A 14,366-nucleotide genomic window follows, 5' to 3' on the forward strand; every position below is an offset into this window, starting at 1 on the left:
AGTTTGTGTATAAGCAACAGGTGTTAACTGCCAGTTGTGTAAACACCACTTGAGAATGTTTTAATTCTCCCTCCTGTCCTTTGAGGTAATTCTGTTTTGGACTGCACTGTGCTTTTTGATAACAGTGCCTGTCACTATAACTTCACCTATTTAGATTAGAGGCATATATATATATATATATATATATATATATATATATATATATATATATATATATATAATCATTTAATGTGCCTTTTTTCATAGCCTGGTTGACAGTTCCTAATGTTGACCGTGTCAGAGGGCATCCTAATGCCAACCACTTCAGTGTACTGGGTGCTTTTTGTCTTGACACCAGCACCAGTGAGGTCACCAAGTACCCACAACAAAAGACCCCCTCAACTGTATTGAGGAATATGAAGGTATGATAAAGGGATGGGATAGCAGCTATCTTGCAGAAGAAATGAACAAATGGTTTCTCCATCTGGAAAGAGAGAGAGGTGTGAGGTCAAGCTATAAGGTGACTATGAGAGGGAAAGTACAATAGAGGTGGGTGTGTGGTTGAAAAATTTGCTTCCCAGTCACACTGTGGTACCTTTGATGTCTACTACTATAGCCCAGGCCAACCAGGCCTTGTGAATGAATGTAACGGGCAGAGACTAGAAGACTGTCATTTGTGTATGTATGGTTGTGTGTGTGTTTTTATATCTGCTACTTGTATGAAAAATGCTGCAGGTGGTATTCTTGTTTGTCCTGTCTGACAAATCGTCGGGACATTTTGTGACTTTGAACCATGTAGAATAAATGATCCCTTGATTCTTTTTTGAGAAACAGATGAAGGTTAGTATCAGGAAGGATATCTGGCTGAAAAGTGATGCCTCAAATAACATAGCTGTCCAGTCCATGCAAACAAGGAAACATGGGCATAGAGCAAATGGACAAATATGTGTGTGCGTGTGTGTATGTAAACGGTTGATCATTTCTCTTGCTTTTAGAGAAGGTGGTGAGGAAAAATGCAATTGGGATATTGATTATCCAGGGCAGTAACAGAAGTGAACTAGATGCATCTGGGAGTGGACACTAGGTCATAGGAACTATTTACCAAACACTGAATTTGCTAATTAATATCATTCAATTTATTTGTAGAGAATTCTAAAACGGGGAGGGGGGATTTCTGTTCAATAGTTTGTCATTAGTTGCTGTTATAGCCTCCTGGTTAGCTCTGATGTAGTGGACCTACATACATTCATGTGTGTTTGAGTACACACAGTTTCCATTCCATCTACCAAATTCATTTACCAAGCATTGGTTGGCTTTGTGACTATTGTTGAAGACACTTAGCCAAAATGCCATGCAATAGGACTGAAGGTGAAACCATATGGTTGCCAAGCAAACTTCTTAACCACACAGCCAAATGTGCACCCTTGTATTTTTTGTTAATAAGCACAGGCATGGCTGTATGGTTGCATGGCATTTTAGACGAGTTGTCTTCTATAACCCCAAGTCAACCAAAACCTTGTAAGGGAATTTGGTTGACAGAAACTGGAAACTCATTGTATGTATATTAGTGAGTGTTTGTGTTTGCCACCCTATTACTGCTAGACACCTAATGCTGCTTTATTTTACATCACTGTGACTTGGTAGTGCAACAGAAGAGATTAATACAATAAATACCAGACCTAAATACTGGCTGGGTTGGTTTGATTAAAACCTTTCAAGGCAGTGCCCCAGCATGATGTGACTTCAAAGAAATTCAACTGTTAGTTCTTGCTGGTCAACCAGCTGCTTGGATGCTTCATTCAGTATTTGCTAGGTCTGAGCCTACAAAGGGAGATTACCAATGCAAGATTTTTGTTTTATTGATTTCATATTTCAATGTATTGATTTCTTTGCAGTAAATTCCTCTTTCTGCTAGTTCTGGAAATATCTCACATTTGTGAACAATGATAATTTCACGTTGATCATGCTACTTACAAAACTGCAGTTTTAATAAGGGAGATTTTTGAGTTTTTTGTTATTCTTTAAAAAAAAATTTACTTGAGCTTTTACTGATATACAGGGAGATCTGTGTAAAGGGTTTTATTGTTTTTATACAGACGCACACACAGCTTAGCTGTGTGGTTTAAAAGCTTGCTCTTTAACTGTGTGGCTTCAGGTTCTGATCCATTGCAAGCCCCCTAGCAAGTGTCTTCTACTGTAACTCTGGGTCAACCAATACATTGTGAGTGAATTTGGTAGATGGAAACTGCATGGAAGCCATTTGTGTGTTTGTTCCACCACCACTGCTTGTATTTGTTTATGTCCTTGTAACTTTGCAATTCAGCAAAGGAGTTCAATAGAATAAGTACCAGTTAAAAAAAAAATGCACTTGATATGTTTGACTAAATTCTTCAAGGTGGTGCTCCAGCATGGTCACAGTCTAATGGCTGGTTATTTTCACCACTTTGTTGTGTCCATCTTCCCAGGCCCTGCACCATCCACTATATCTTGTCCATTCTCCACAGAACATCAATTTTTTGGAATTCCTTCCCTGCTCATGGACATTGACTTTCAATGTTTTGATTGTTTGTTTGGATAATACTGTTTTACATATACTCATTACACTGGTTTGGTAGGATTTGACAGAGACTTGGCTGAGGGAGCCTATAAGCAGTTGCTTATAGGCTCCCTCATCAACTTATAGGCTCCCTCATCAACTTGTAGTATTAAACTGTTGTACATTTTAGTGTATGATTGTGTTGATGGATTGTTTTCTCTTTTTCCCCAGTACAGTTACTCTTTCTCAAAATCCTTAATTATGTGAATGTTAACTGAATCTTTTTATTTTTTTGTTGTTGCAGATGTGAACAAAAAATCGACAACTGACTCTGCATCAGAAAAAGAGGATTTAAACGGTAACTCATTGGTCATCAGCAAGATACAATCAAACACAACTACTGATGCTGGACGAAATCAAGAGTTACAAACAGAGGGAATGGGGAAAGAACTGGACCAGAAGAGCTGCAAGCCAGCTGATTCGCAAGACTCTACACAGAAGTCTCGCAAGGGCCGCAAAGGTCCTATAGTCTATGCTGAAGATATTCCAGATTATAGAGGAAAAGAGAAAATAGAGGATCTCTTGAACTTCATTGGGAAAAGCCCAAACAATGACACTTTAAGCAAGGACAAAAAAAAGAAAAGTAAGAAAAAAAGCCTCCATGGCCGTCCTTGCCGTTCGAGTGCAGAAAATAAGGATGAAAAAATCGAATTGTTGGAGTCTGATTCAACAGATCTTTATCCAACCAAATCTTTGGATAAAGCATGTTGCAACTGCAATAACTCTGAGATTGATGACTGCCTCGGTGATGACAATGGTCAGGCTGATAATAGCATTGTTCTGAATCCGGAATATTCCTCTCCTAATTCTGCTGAACCCTTTATTCTTGTGGAGAAGAAAAGCAAGAAACGGTTGAATGCAAACCTGAACCGACCGAATAAATTTGCGCCCAAGTCCCCCTACCGAAACCGAAAGCTAAGCTCGTCAGTCATGCATCCCCACCAGCCTCAGCACTTCCACTGTAATGAAAAAACTGAATTAGACTCTTCATATTCTGATTTAGAAGGTTCCTATAAAGCACGTCGCAACTCAACTGGCAACGTCCACATGCAGATGTCTACGGTGCAAAGTATAACTACAGAGGATAGTGACAATGAAAGTTGGACATCTTTACCGATTTCTCAGGTTTCTCAGGGAATCCAATTAATAAATGAAAATAGTTACCCAATTTCCTATGCGAAGATAGCTGCTCTGAGCTTGCCTTTGTCAAACTCTCAGTCATTGAATCGTAGTGTCCCATGTTCTGTGTCTAAAACTGGAGAAAATGTTCCTGGGTGCAAAGAGACTAGTGCTGTTGTTAAAACCAACAGCGTCAGTGTAATTAAAGACAATCAAGTTAGGCGTACCTCAAATGGCAATGAGCAGAGTTGTTGTGGAAGTGACATCAGCACTGAGAATAGTGATAATAGTGCTAATTATTTATTGAAAGACAATGATAATTATTTAGACAGGAGGCATTCGGTTGGGGAGTGCATAGCTAACGGTACTTCAGTGAAAGAGCCCAAGGCTACGACCTCCACTCCAAAGAACCTACATCATAACAAGGGCCAAAAAGAAAATAAAAACGAGACCAAGGAACAAGATATTTCATTTTGTGATCATAAAACATCATCTATATATAAAAATATAGTTTCTGGTCTGTGTCTTAGCTCAACAGAAAACGGGGAGGAGAATTTTAATTTGTCACTTAATAATCTAAATAAAGCCAAGAACTTTAATAAAAGCAAACTAGTTTCTCATCACTCCCTTGTACAACAACAGCAGCACCAACAACAACCACCACAGCAGTGTAATATTTACGTTAATAACAGTAATACAAAATGTAATATGACAGATATTCTTGCTGTGAAATTTATCAATCCAAGAGATAAAAAGCACAATGACAAACAATATAAGGTAACTTTTGGTTTTTTCTATGATCCAGACAATAAAAATGGTAGAAATATGACTGGAAATGACACCATTGTTGATAGTAGTAGCTGTCCTCTCTCTTCAGAACTTCCTACTTCATTGCCTGCTGAGCCCTTTTTGCCCAAGCAGGTATCAAACGATAAAGATGAAGACCACAAGAAGTTAGAGGACAGAGCTGCAAAACCTGGGTGTAAAGAAGGCAACGGTGTTTTGAAATCATCTCATAATAATAAAATAAATCCTGGTGATGAGGTTACGGGCAAAATCCCTCAACTTCCTGAGGCAAACTGTGATTCAACTGAGAAGACTGTAAAAAATACTGAAGCTGTCAAATGTGTTAGCAAATTAAATGGAGTTGTTCTTCCCACCAACACAAATTCTTTAGAAACCTATTCACTTCGAACAAATGAAACACCTGAGAGTGCCACCATTTCAACTAGCTCTACTCTACCAACCACAAGCAATTCCAAAACTGTGAGTCCCACTGCAGTAGATGACGAAAGACCCCGTGGTTTGTCCAACATTCAGGGAAATAACAACCTCCACCACCATCACACAAGCAATAAAAAAACAATCCCCGACAGTAAATGCGGGGGAAATAACGGGGATAGTACAGTAAGCTTACAATTCATAGCCCTTTCGTATGGGGATAAAATCCAAAAGGACAATAAACAAAAGGTGATACATTTCCGGAGTGATGTGGCTGATACCCAGCTCTTCAACCAACAGGAAATTTTATCCTATCTTAGCAATGGTAAATATAGGTCTTTTTTTTTATTAACTTTTTTTCACTGTTTCTCATAAATATACAAATTATTTTACTATTCCGATTGTCAGAATAAATGTTACCTTGATTAACCGTTTTCATATATTAACCTGCCTCCCAGACTGCTTCTTGTTCTAAGACAGAAAAACATCTGCTTTAACCCTTTAGCATTTAAACCAGCCATATCTGGCCAAAATAGTCTGTTTTATGTTAAACTGGTCAGATCTAGCTTCTCACACCTACCCTACAATGTCATTCTAATCATAAACAATCACATCATCAAAGCTATGAGATAATGCATGATTAATTCAAACAGTAAAAGATCAGATAAAAATTTCAGAAGGGTGAATGTCCTCCACTCAATCTTTGAATACTTTTTTTTAGTGGAAGTTCATTTTGTTGCAAACGTTCAGATCAGGTCAAATCCTTCCATGCACGCACACTTGGAGATGTCTGGCTAATGCATCAATCCTGTCAATCTCACTTAAGTCTGAGTGAAGACAAATGACTCAGTTATTTAAAAGAACCTAATTCTGGTTCAATGAAATATATTTTAATGTTTGTTTTTTTCCGCCCTCTCTTATTATCGCCTGTTAAAGAGCTTATACAATTTTGTGTGTGTATATATATATATATATATATATATATATATATATATAAAATGCACAAATGGGTGCTAATGTGCGTTTGTTCATATATACACACACACACACACACATTATTATAGGTGTAGCTGTATGATTAAGTTTATTTCTCAACCATGTGGTCTTGGGTTCAGTCCCACTGCACAGTACCTTGATGAAGTGTCTTCTATTATAGCCCCAATCCAGCCAAAGCCTTGTGAGTGGATTTGGTAGGTGGAAACTGAAAGAAGCCTGTCACATGTGTTTGGGTACACCCTTGTGAAAACATGTGATGTTGGTAAATGAGTACCATCATCATACAAGTGAGGTTGTTTGTTTCCAAATGTGGTCAGTTGCCAGTCATTTAGGCATCAGATAGAATGTGTAGATATTTTTCTGAGGTTCACTTTGCCTTTCATCATTTCAGGGTTGATAAAAAAAACAAAAAAAAAACAGTACCAACCTACTACAGGTGTAGTCCTCTCCCACTGGCTATCATAGCCTGAATATTTAATTAATAGTGGGTAGAGTGGCCAAGACAGAACATCTGTGTCTGCTCACAGTTACATCCATGGATATTTATAGCCATTAGTAAAAGCATGGTACATGCTACTAAGTCTTGCTCAGTTACAAATGACAACTATTGTTACAGGTTCAGTCCCTCTGAGTGGCACCTTTGGCAAGTGTCTACTACTATAGATCTGGGCTAACCAAAACCTTGTGGGCGGATTTGATACGCAGAAAGTGAAAGAAACCCATGGCGTGTGTGTGTGTGTACATTTTCCATGTTGGCATACGTTTAGATGGGTTGACACATTCTGGTGAGCCACTGGGCTACGTAATGTTCCATGTCAGCTTTGACATGGTTTCTACAGCAGCTGGATGCATTTCTTAATGCCAACCACTTTTGCACTGGGTGTTTTTTTGTTTTTTTTCATGCCAACAGCACTGGTGAGGTTGCCAAGTAACTCGCAAAACAAGAAAAGGAAAAAAAGCTCTCAACTAAGTGGAAGGACTATTTGAATGTAAGGCGAGATGGTTTTTATGCCAGGGACAAAATATAGGTGTCTTCCTATAGAGAAGATATATGGCTATCCTGCATTATATAAGGGTGAGAGTAGCTGGAAAGTGTGTCACTTATACAGCATCATTAATTTTCAATATTCTGCACAAACATGCTTGGCCATCAGGAAATATTACCTTGCTTGGAAACAGGTATGGGTTGGTGGCAGGAAGTGCATCCAGCTGTAGAAAATTTGCTACTATAAATTCTCTCCAATTCATGCAAACAAAAAAATGAACATTAAACCAATGGTGGTGGTGATGTAATCAGTTGCAATTATAGTGTGCAGCAACCACCACGGAGCGGTGATTCAGTCAGTATTATCATCATCATATTTGACATTCCTTTCACAGCACTACTCTGGAATGAAAAAAAAAGACCCTGCATAACTGCACCAACACACCTCATTTATCCCCATTATTTGTGTAGCTTTCTGTGCAGTTTGTTAAGTCCCAGGTCAGTTCTTACTGGCTTGACCTGTAATAAAAAGAAACTGTTCTAGACATGAGAAGCTGGGTTATTGTTTGTTTTGAGACATTGTATATCTAGCACTGTATTATTATCTAATGTGTCCTTCCTTCCTGTAAAGAGAGTAGTAATGTGATTTGGCATTTTGTGCTATTTCTAGAAGTAAATTTGTATGATTGAAGTGGGGTGGTTACTTGTTTCAGTCATTGGACTGCAGCCATGCTGAGACACTGCTTTGAAGAATTTATTCAAATAAATCAACCCTGGTACTTATACAAGAATAAGTAGACTTTACAATAAGTCCATCTATTCTAGATTTGTCTTAAAATAAGTCTAGAATATTCTTTCTTAAAATATTTTAGACTCTAAGTCTTTGGCAAAGATAAAATAATTATGCCAAAGAGTTATTCTATCAACTTTTTTGCTAAACCTGCAAGGTTGTAAAGAAACCAGTACCAGTTGTCACTGGACACACGGACACACATTGTGACTTCTCAGCTAGATCACATGCTGGTTTATTGAGTCATGCTCATATGCATATTGTTTTTGGTGGCCTGAGGAGTCACCAGGTGAAGTAAATGAATTGTAAACATTGGTGAATGGTAGTAATAGTAGTGTAAGGATGATGTTGGTTATCTATTTGGTTGGAGTTTTTTTTTTTTTTTTTTTTTTCTGTCTTCTAACTCAACACTCATATGTATACATATACACACACACACAACGGGCTTCTTTCAGCTTCCATCTATCAAATCCACTCACAAGGCTTTGGTCAGCCTGGAGTTATAGAAGACATTTGCCCAAGATGCCAACTGTGATGGCAATCTATTGTGAGGGTGTTGAAGAATTTTGCTTAGAAGTCTGAAAATAGATGTTGGATTCTCAGTGTTATATAATAATGTAATGTTAAAACTGCAAAGTTATCTGGTCGCTAGTTTTAACACAAAAACTGCTGTGCTACTGTTTTTGTTTCAGTTTATTTTGGCATCATTATGCTGATGTTTGAAATTAATTAACCTGAAATTTTGCTGGAAGGTTCTACTTTACGTGACTTTAAAACAAAGTTTGTATCATAAACCAGGGGTGTCTTCAGGCAGGTTTTGAATGAGAAGGACTCAATGGGTGAGATAAGGAGAAAACACTTTTCACTGTAGTCAATGTGAAAAGTTAATTTACGTTTCTTTTTTTCTGAGGTTTTTTTTTTCTTTTTCTTTTCTTTTCTGAAAGAAAGATTTAAGGAAGGGTGATTCTTCATCATTAAAAAAAAGCTAACACATGAATTAGAAGCATTGTGGGGTGGGCAAGATATATATGAGAGAGAAAGCCAAGAGATATATATGTGAGATAGTGGACACCTGATCGTCACTGTCCATCTCCTTGAGAATACCTTTAATTCATTCTCACTCTCTCTCTCTTAAACGTAGGTAGGTATGTAACCCCACTACACCAACCTTTTCCCCTCATACTTTAGCCTCCATCTAACATATGGACACTGCATCCTCCCTCCCTGGGTTTAACTTGCAAGCTATACAGGGACCTCATTTGTGTCAGTGGCCCCAAAATAGCACCCAGTACACACTATAGTGGTTGGCATTAGGAAGGGTATCCAGCTATAGAAATCATGACAAAACAGACATTCAAATATAATGGAGTCTTTGATTCATTGGATCCTTGTCAAATCATCCAACCTATGCCAGCATGGAATACAGACATTAAATGATTATATATATATAAATGATATATATATATGATTATACATACATAGATAGATAGATAGATAGATTTTAGGTTTTACTTGACTCAATAGATCTCCTTAAGCACGGCGTATCACCAGATGATTCAAAGGTACTTTTTAAATGGGTTGCTTATGCAACACTGCTATAGGCTACAGCTGTGATCTCACTTGCTGGGTCTTCTCAATTACAGTGTATCTCCCAAGGTCTCCGTCTCTTGTCGTTGCCTTTGTGAGGCCCAACGTTTGAAGGTCATACTTCACCACCTCATCCCATGTCTTCCTGGGTCTCGCTCTTCCGCAGGTTCCTTGCACTCCTCATCCATATGCAGCACATTACCATACCAGTGCAGTCGTCTCCCTTGCACACTACATCTGATGCTTATGTCCAACATTTCTCTCAAGGTGCTTACACACTGTTGTTAAACATCCAGTGGATCATACTAGCTTCATTTCTTTCAAGCTTATGTATATCCTCAACAATCATGGCCCATGTTTCACTGTTGTGTAGCATGGCAGTACACACATATGCATCATACAGTCTACCTTTCACTCTGAGTGAGAGGCCCTTTATCACCAGTAGAGGTAGGAGCTTTCTGAACTTTGCCCAGACTATTCTTATTCTAGTGGCAATGCTCTCCAAACATCCACCCCCACTACTTACTTGGTTGCCTAGGTAGTGGAAGCTATCAACTACTTCTGGTTTCTCCACCTGGCATGTGATGGAATCTGTTTTCTGAGCATCTGTAGTGTTTTTTTGCCCCTGTGCATCTGCCGCACACAAAAGCTGTCATCCCAGTTAACCTTCCTTTGATGTTGCTGCACCTCTTATGCGTCCATAGCTTACACTGGGTACATCTTATGGAGTTTCTACCTACACCTTTTCTACAGATCGATCAGGGCCATCTAGCTGAAGGGCTTTGTGATTTGTTCACCTTCCTACTTTCTAGGGCTTTGGTTTTTGCAACATTGACTCTAAGGCCCTTTGATTCTAAACCTTGCTTCCACACCTGAAATTTTTCTCTAGTTCTGGTAGTGATTCAGCTATGAGAGCAAGATCATCAGCGTAGAGAAGCTCCCAGGGGCATCCTGCCTTGAATTCCTCTGTTATTACCTGGAGGACTATGATGAATAAGAGGGGGCTGAGGGCTGATCCTTCGTGAATCCCTACTTCTACCTGGAATTCTTCACTATACTCATTGCCAACCCTTATTTTACTGACAGCATCCCTGTTTTCTGCATCGCCTGCCAGATAAGGCATCGGAGGACCCTGTCAAAGGTTTTTTCCATGTCAACAAAAGCCAAGTATAGGGGTTTATCTTTGGTTAGCTATTTCTCCTGCAGTTGCTTTACCAAGAATATAGTATTGGTGGCGCTTCTACCTGGCACAAATCTGAACTGTACTTAGTCTAAGCAGACTCTCTCCCTAATTAGTTGTGCTATGACCCTCTCTGTGACCTTCATCACAGTTTGTAATCCCGGTGTGATCCAGCAGTTTGATACCCCTGTAGTTATTCCTATCTAATGCATCACCTTTACCTTTATAACAGTTGACTATGGTGCTGCTATGCCAGTCATTGGGTATGACTCTTTTGCGGACTACCTGGTTTGCAATACAAGTGACTAGACCATAACCCACACCCAGATATTTTAAGTATCTCAGCAGTGATTCCTGATGGGCTTGGGTCTTTTCCTGATTTCATGCCCTTAATTGCTTTATCTACCTGGGTGTTATCAATTCGGTTAGCTGGTCCCTCGACTGGGTCAACATTTGGCAGGCTCTCCTCCTCCCATTCATTCTCCACATTCAGCAACCTTTCATAATGGCATCTCCAAGCCTCTTTCTTTGAAGAATCATTAAAAGCAAGTGCACCATCATCCATGCGGACACATTTCTCTCCTGTGACATCACAATTTTCTGTCGCACACCGTCTTGCAATCTGTAATACTTCAGTTCTTTGGTCCTCACATTGCTGAACATTGGCAAACTTCTTTTCTGCTTCTCCCTTAACTATATATATCTGTCTCCCAGCCTCCCTTCTGGCTATCTGGTACAGTTCCCTGCTACCCCCAATTCTTCCAGGTTTTCCAGGCCTGTTTCTTTGCTCTAATGCCCTTGTCTACTGTATTATTCCACTACCACATTACCCTAGCTATGGAAGGGACTTTGCACCAGCCGCAGATTTGGTCTGTGGCACTCAGTAAGTTGTCATGTAGGAATTTCCATTTACCCTCTATGTCACAAATGTGTAGCTCCTACTCCTTATCAAATTCCTTAATGAGGATGTCCCCAAATCTCTGACCATGTGAAGGGTTCTTCAGCTTCCAAATCCTTTTCTGGATTGGTCTGCTTCTTGGCATCCTTCTGGCCTAAAGTCACTAATCACTAGTCTATGCTTGGGGTGGGGTACATTCTTCACCAGGGAGGGTCTTAGTAACCATGCATCCCACTGTCTGGTGAGGATGAAATCAATCTGGCTTGCAGAGTCGCCTGATTGACAGGTTATCAGGTGGCTCTCTGGCTTCCTGAAGTTGGCGTTGCAGATTAATAGGTTGCTTGCACCACAGAACTCCAGTAGCCTAGTTCCCTCTTCATTTCAGGAACCAATTCCATGGCACCTGTGAACACCATAGAAGATACCAGATTGCTGTCCTACATACTCGTTGAAATCTCCAACCACAAAGATGAGGTCATTGCCACTCATCTTTGAGGTAGCCTGTAGAAGGGTATCATAAAAGTGGTCCTTCTGATTGTTTGGGAGGCCATCTTGTGGGGTGTAGGCAGAGATAATTGTAGCTATACTATTCTGCAGGACTAGCCTGAGCTTAAGCACTTTATCACATGCTCTGACTACCATTATGACCTTATTCACCCATTTCTCTGCAAGGAGTATGCCTACACCCCCTACTCCATCACTATTACCATCCCAGATTTTATACCTATGTGCCTTGCCTGTGAGGACCCTGGCTGAAGCTCCTCCCCACCTTACCTCTCAAGCATCTTGACAATGTCACTAGACTTATTTTTCAATGTGCCGACATTGACAGCACCAACTCTAAAAACAGGGAAAGGAATGTGAGAGGAGACATGGGGAGGGTTGTTATTCAGTGCCTGAAAAGGTTTCCATGTTTGTTTGATAGACATGCTGCACCTTTTCTCACATTTGACCTATCATCATTCAAGCATGTTAAGATTGTTGCCCCTATTGGGGGTAGTGGTAAGTGTTAGCGGCATTGTAAGTATAAGCATTATGAACATCGTAAATATGAATATCAATATGCCAATGTTAGATTAAGTAGGTGGACAGCTAAACTAGTTGCATTTGTCCCGGAGAGGAGGGAGGCAAAATTGCAAGGTGTGATAAAAGAGACCACCAGTGAGGGAGGGAGTTTCCAGTAAGAGTAGAGAGATATCAGGTATTGGTGGTGAGGGCAGGAATGGGTGGGTGCACTGCAAACAAGCAAGGGTTAATTTAAGAGATAGTATGAAAAAAATATGTAGCCAACTTGGGAACACGGGAGAGGAGAGCTGAGGGGATCAGAGAGATTTCATTTGGAAATTACATGAAGAATTAAGGAGAAAACTAAGGCGGAGGGAGAGAGAGATTAGGAAGTTATATATGGAAGAGTTAATTTAGATAATTAGCTTCTGAAAGTAGATATTAGTAAATAATGCATATTAATAATGAATGAATGAAAAGATAGAAAAAACGAGAAAATAGCTTAGTAGTGCATAACTGGGTGCCAATAGATACCAACGCTGGAATGAGTTGCATGAAAATCTGAGAGGGAAATATGTGAGCAAGGTATTTTTATAAAATCTAAAATCACAGTCAGAATCTCAATCAAATCAATAACAGAAATTGTAGTTGTGGCCAATGCCAGTGCTGCCTGACTGGCTCTCCATGCTGGTGGCACATAAAAAGCACCCACTACACTCTCGGAGTGGTTGGCATTAGGAAGGGCATCCAGCTGTAGAAACATTGCCAGTCCCCAGTCAAACCGTCCAACCCATGCCAGCATGAAAAACAGATGATGAAGATATACTGGAAGAGATACCTGGCCTTGCTCAGGATTAAAATGAGTTTTTTTTTATATTATTTTACTTGTTTCGGTTATAACTGCGACCATACTGGAGCACCGCCTTTGCTCAAAATAAATTGACCACAGCATTTATTCTTTGTAAGCCTAGTACTTATTATATCAGTGTCTTTTGCTGAACCACTAAGTTATGGGAACATAAACACAGCAACATCGGTTGGCCAGCAATGGTGGGTACAAGCACACACACACGTCTTGTTTCTACATATGTATACACACACATATATACATAAGCATATATATGTGCATATAGACATACATATACACACACACAAATATATATATATACACACACACAGACACACACACACACACACACACACACACACACACACAAATAAATATAAATACATATTGAAAGTAACAGAAATGAAACTAATATATATATATATATATATATAGATACATAATGAAAGTAACTGAAATTAAAACCACATAATAGTGAAAGTATTAATAGAGATGCTATTGTTTCACTTTTGACGTGATATTGAAACAGTGTAAGAGACGAGATTGCTCTGGGCTCGTGTTAGGCGTGAAGTCGAAGATTTTTTTGACCCATGACACTGCATGGAACCTAAGTAAGGCATGTGTAAAATTTGAATGAAATCCATTGGGTAGTTCTCTAGTTTTAGTGATGCATGACAGACATTCTCGGTTTTATATATATCTACTACATATGTGGAAAATCGGTGTGTGCTTGTTTGTGGCGTTAAGTGAGTAGAACTCGTGTCTGGAAACCTCGTGACATACTTAGATTGTTGAAAAACATCAAAAATGCAGCCCCTGGAAGGGACCTTTATCTACTTCATATAACTATTTTTTTAAACACCCAAGGGAAATAACCCATAGCATCTGTACAATATTATTTTTAAACACTCAAGGGAAATAACCCATTTCGTTGTTTGTGTTCGATTATTTTGAATATTGATTTTTGTGTCTTATTTCTAATTTTTGCAGACAATATCACTTTTATATTTTATTTAACATGTGAGTAGAATTCATGTCTTGAAACCTCGTGACATACTTAGATTGTTGAAAATAGTCGATAGTAGGGCCCTTCCAATGTATCCTATCTACTACATATTACTAATATTTTATTTTAAACAACCCGAGGGAAATAACCCGTACCA

At 39.2% G+C, this 14,366-nt stretch overlaps 1 protein-coding gene across 17 annotated transcripts in view; it reads left to right on the forward strand.

The window, feature by feature from the left end:
• Nucleotides 1-14,366, forward strand: part of LOC106874415 (uncharacterized) — a 232,557-nt gene that overhangs the window by 188,753 nt on the left and 29,438 nt on the right. For all 17 annotated transcript variants that reach the window (XM_089341454.1, XM_089341457.1, XM_089341463.1 and 14 more), the window contains one exon: nt 2,820-5,240. In XM_089341454.1, coding sequence (XP_089197580.1) covers nt 2,820-5,240 — 2,421 coding nt within the window. The remainder of the gene's footprint in view (nt 1-2,819; nt 5,241-14,366) is intronic.

This window comes from Octopus bimaculoides, chromosome 24, assembly GCF_046866305.1.
Source record: "Octopus bimaculoides isolate indiv1 chromosome 24, ASM4686630v1, whole genome shotgun sequence".
Lineage (NCBI taxonomy): Eukaryota > Metazoa > Mollusca > Cephalopoda > Octopoda > Octopodidae > Octopus > Octopus bimaculoides.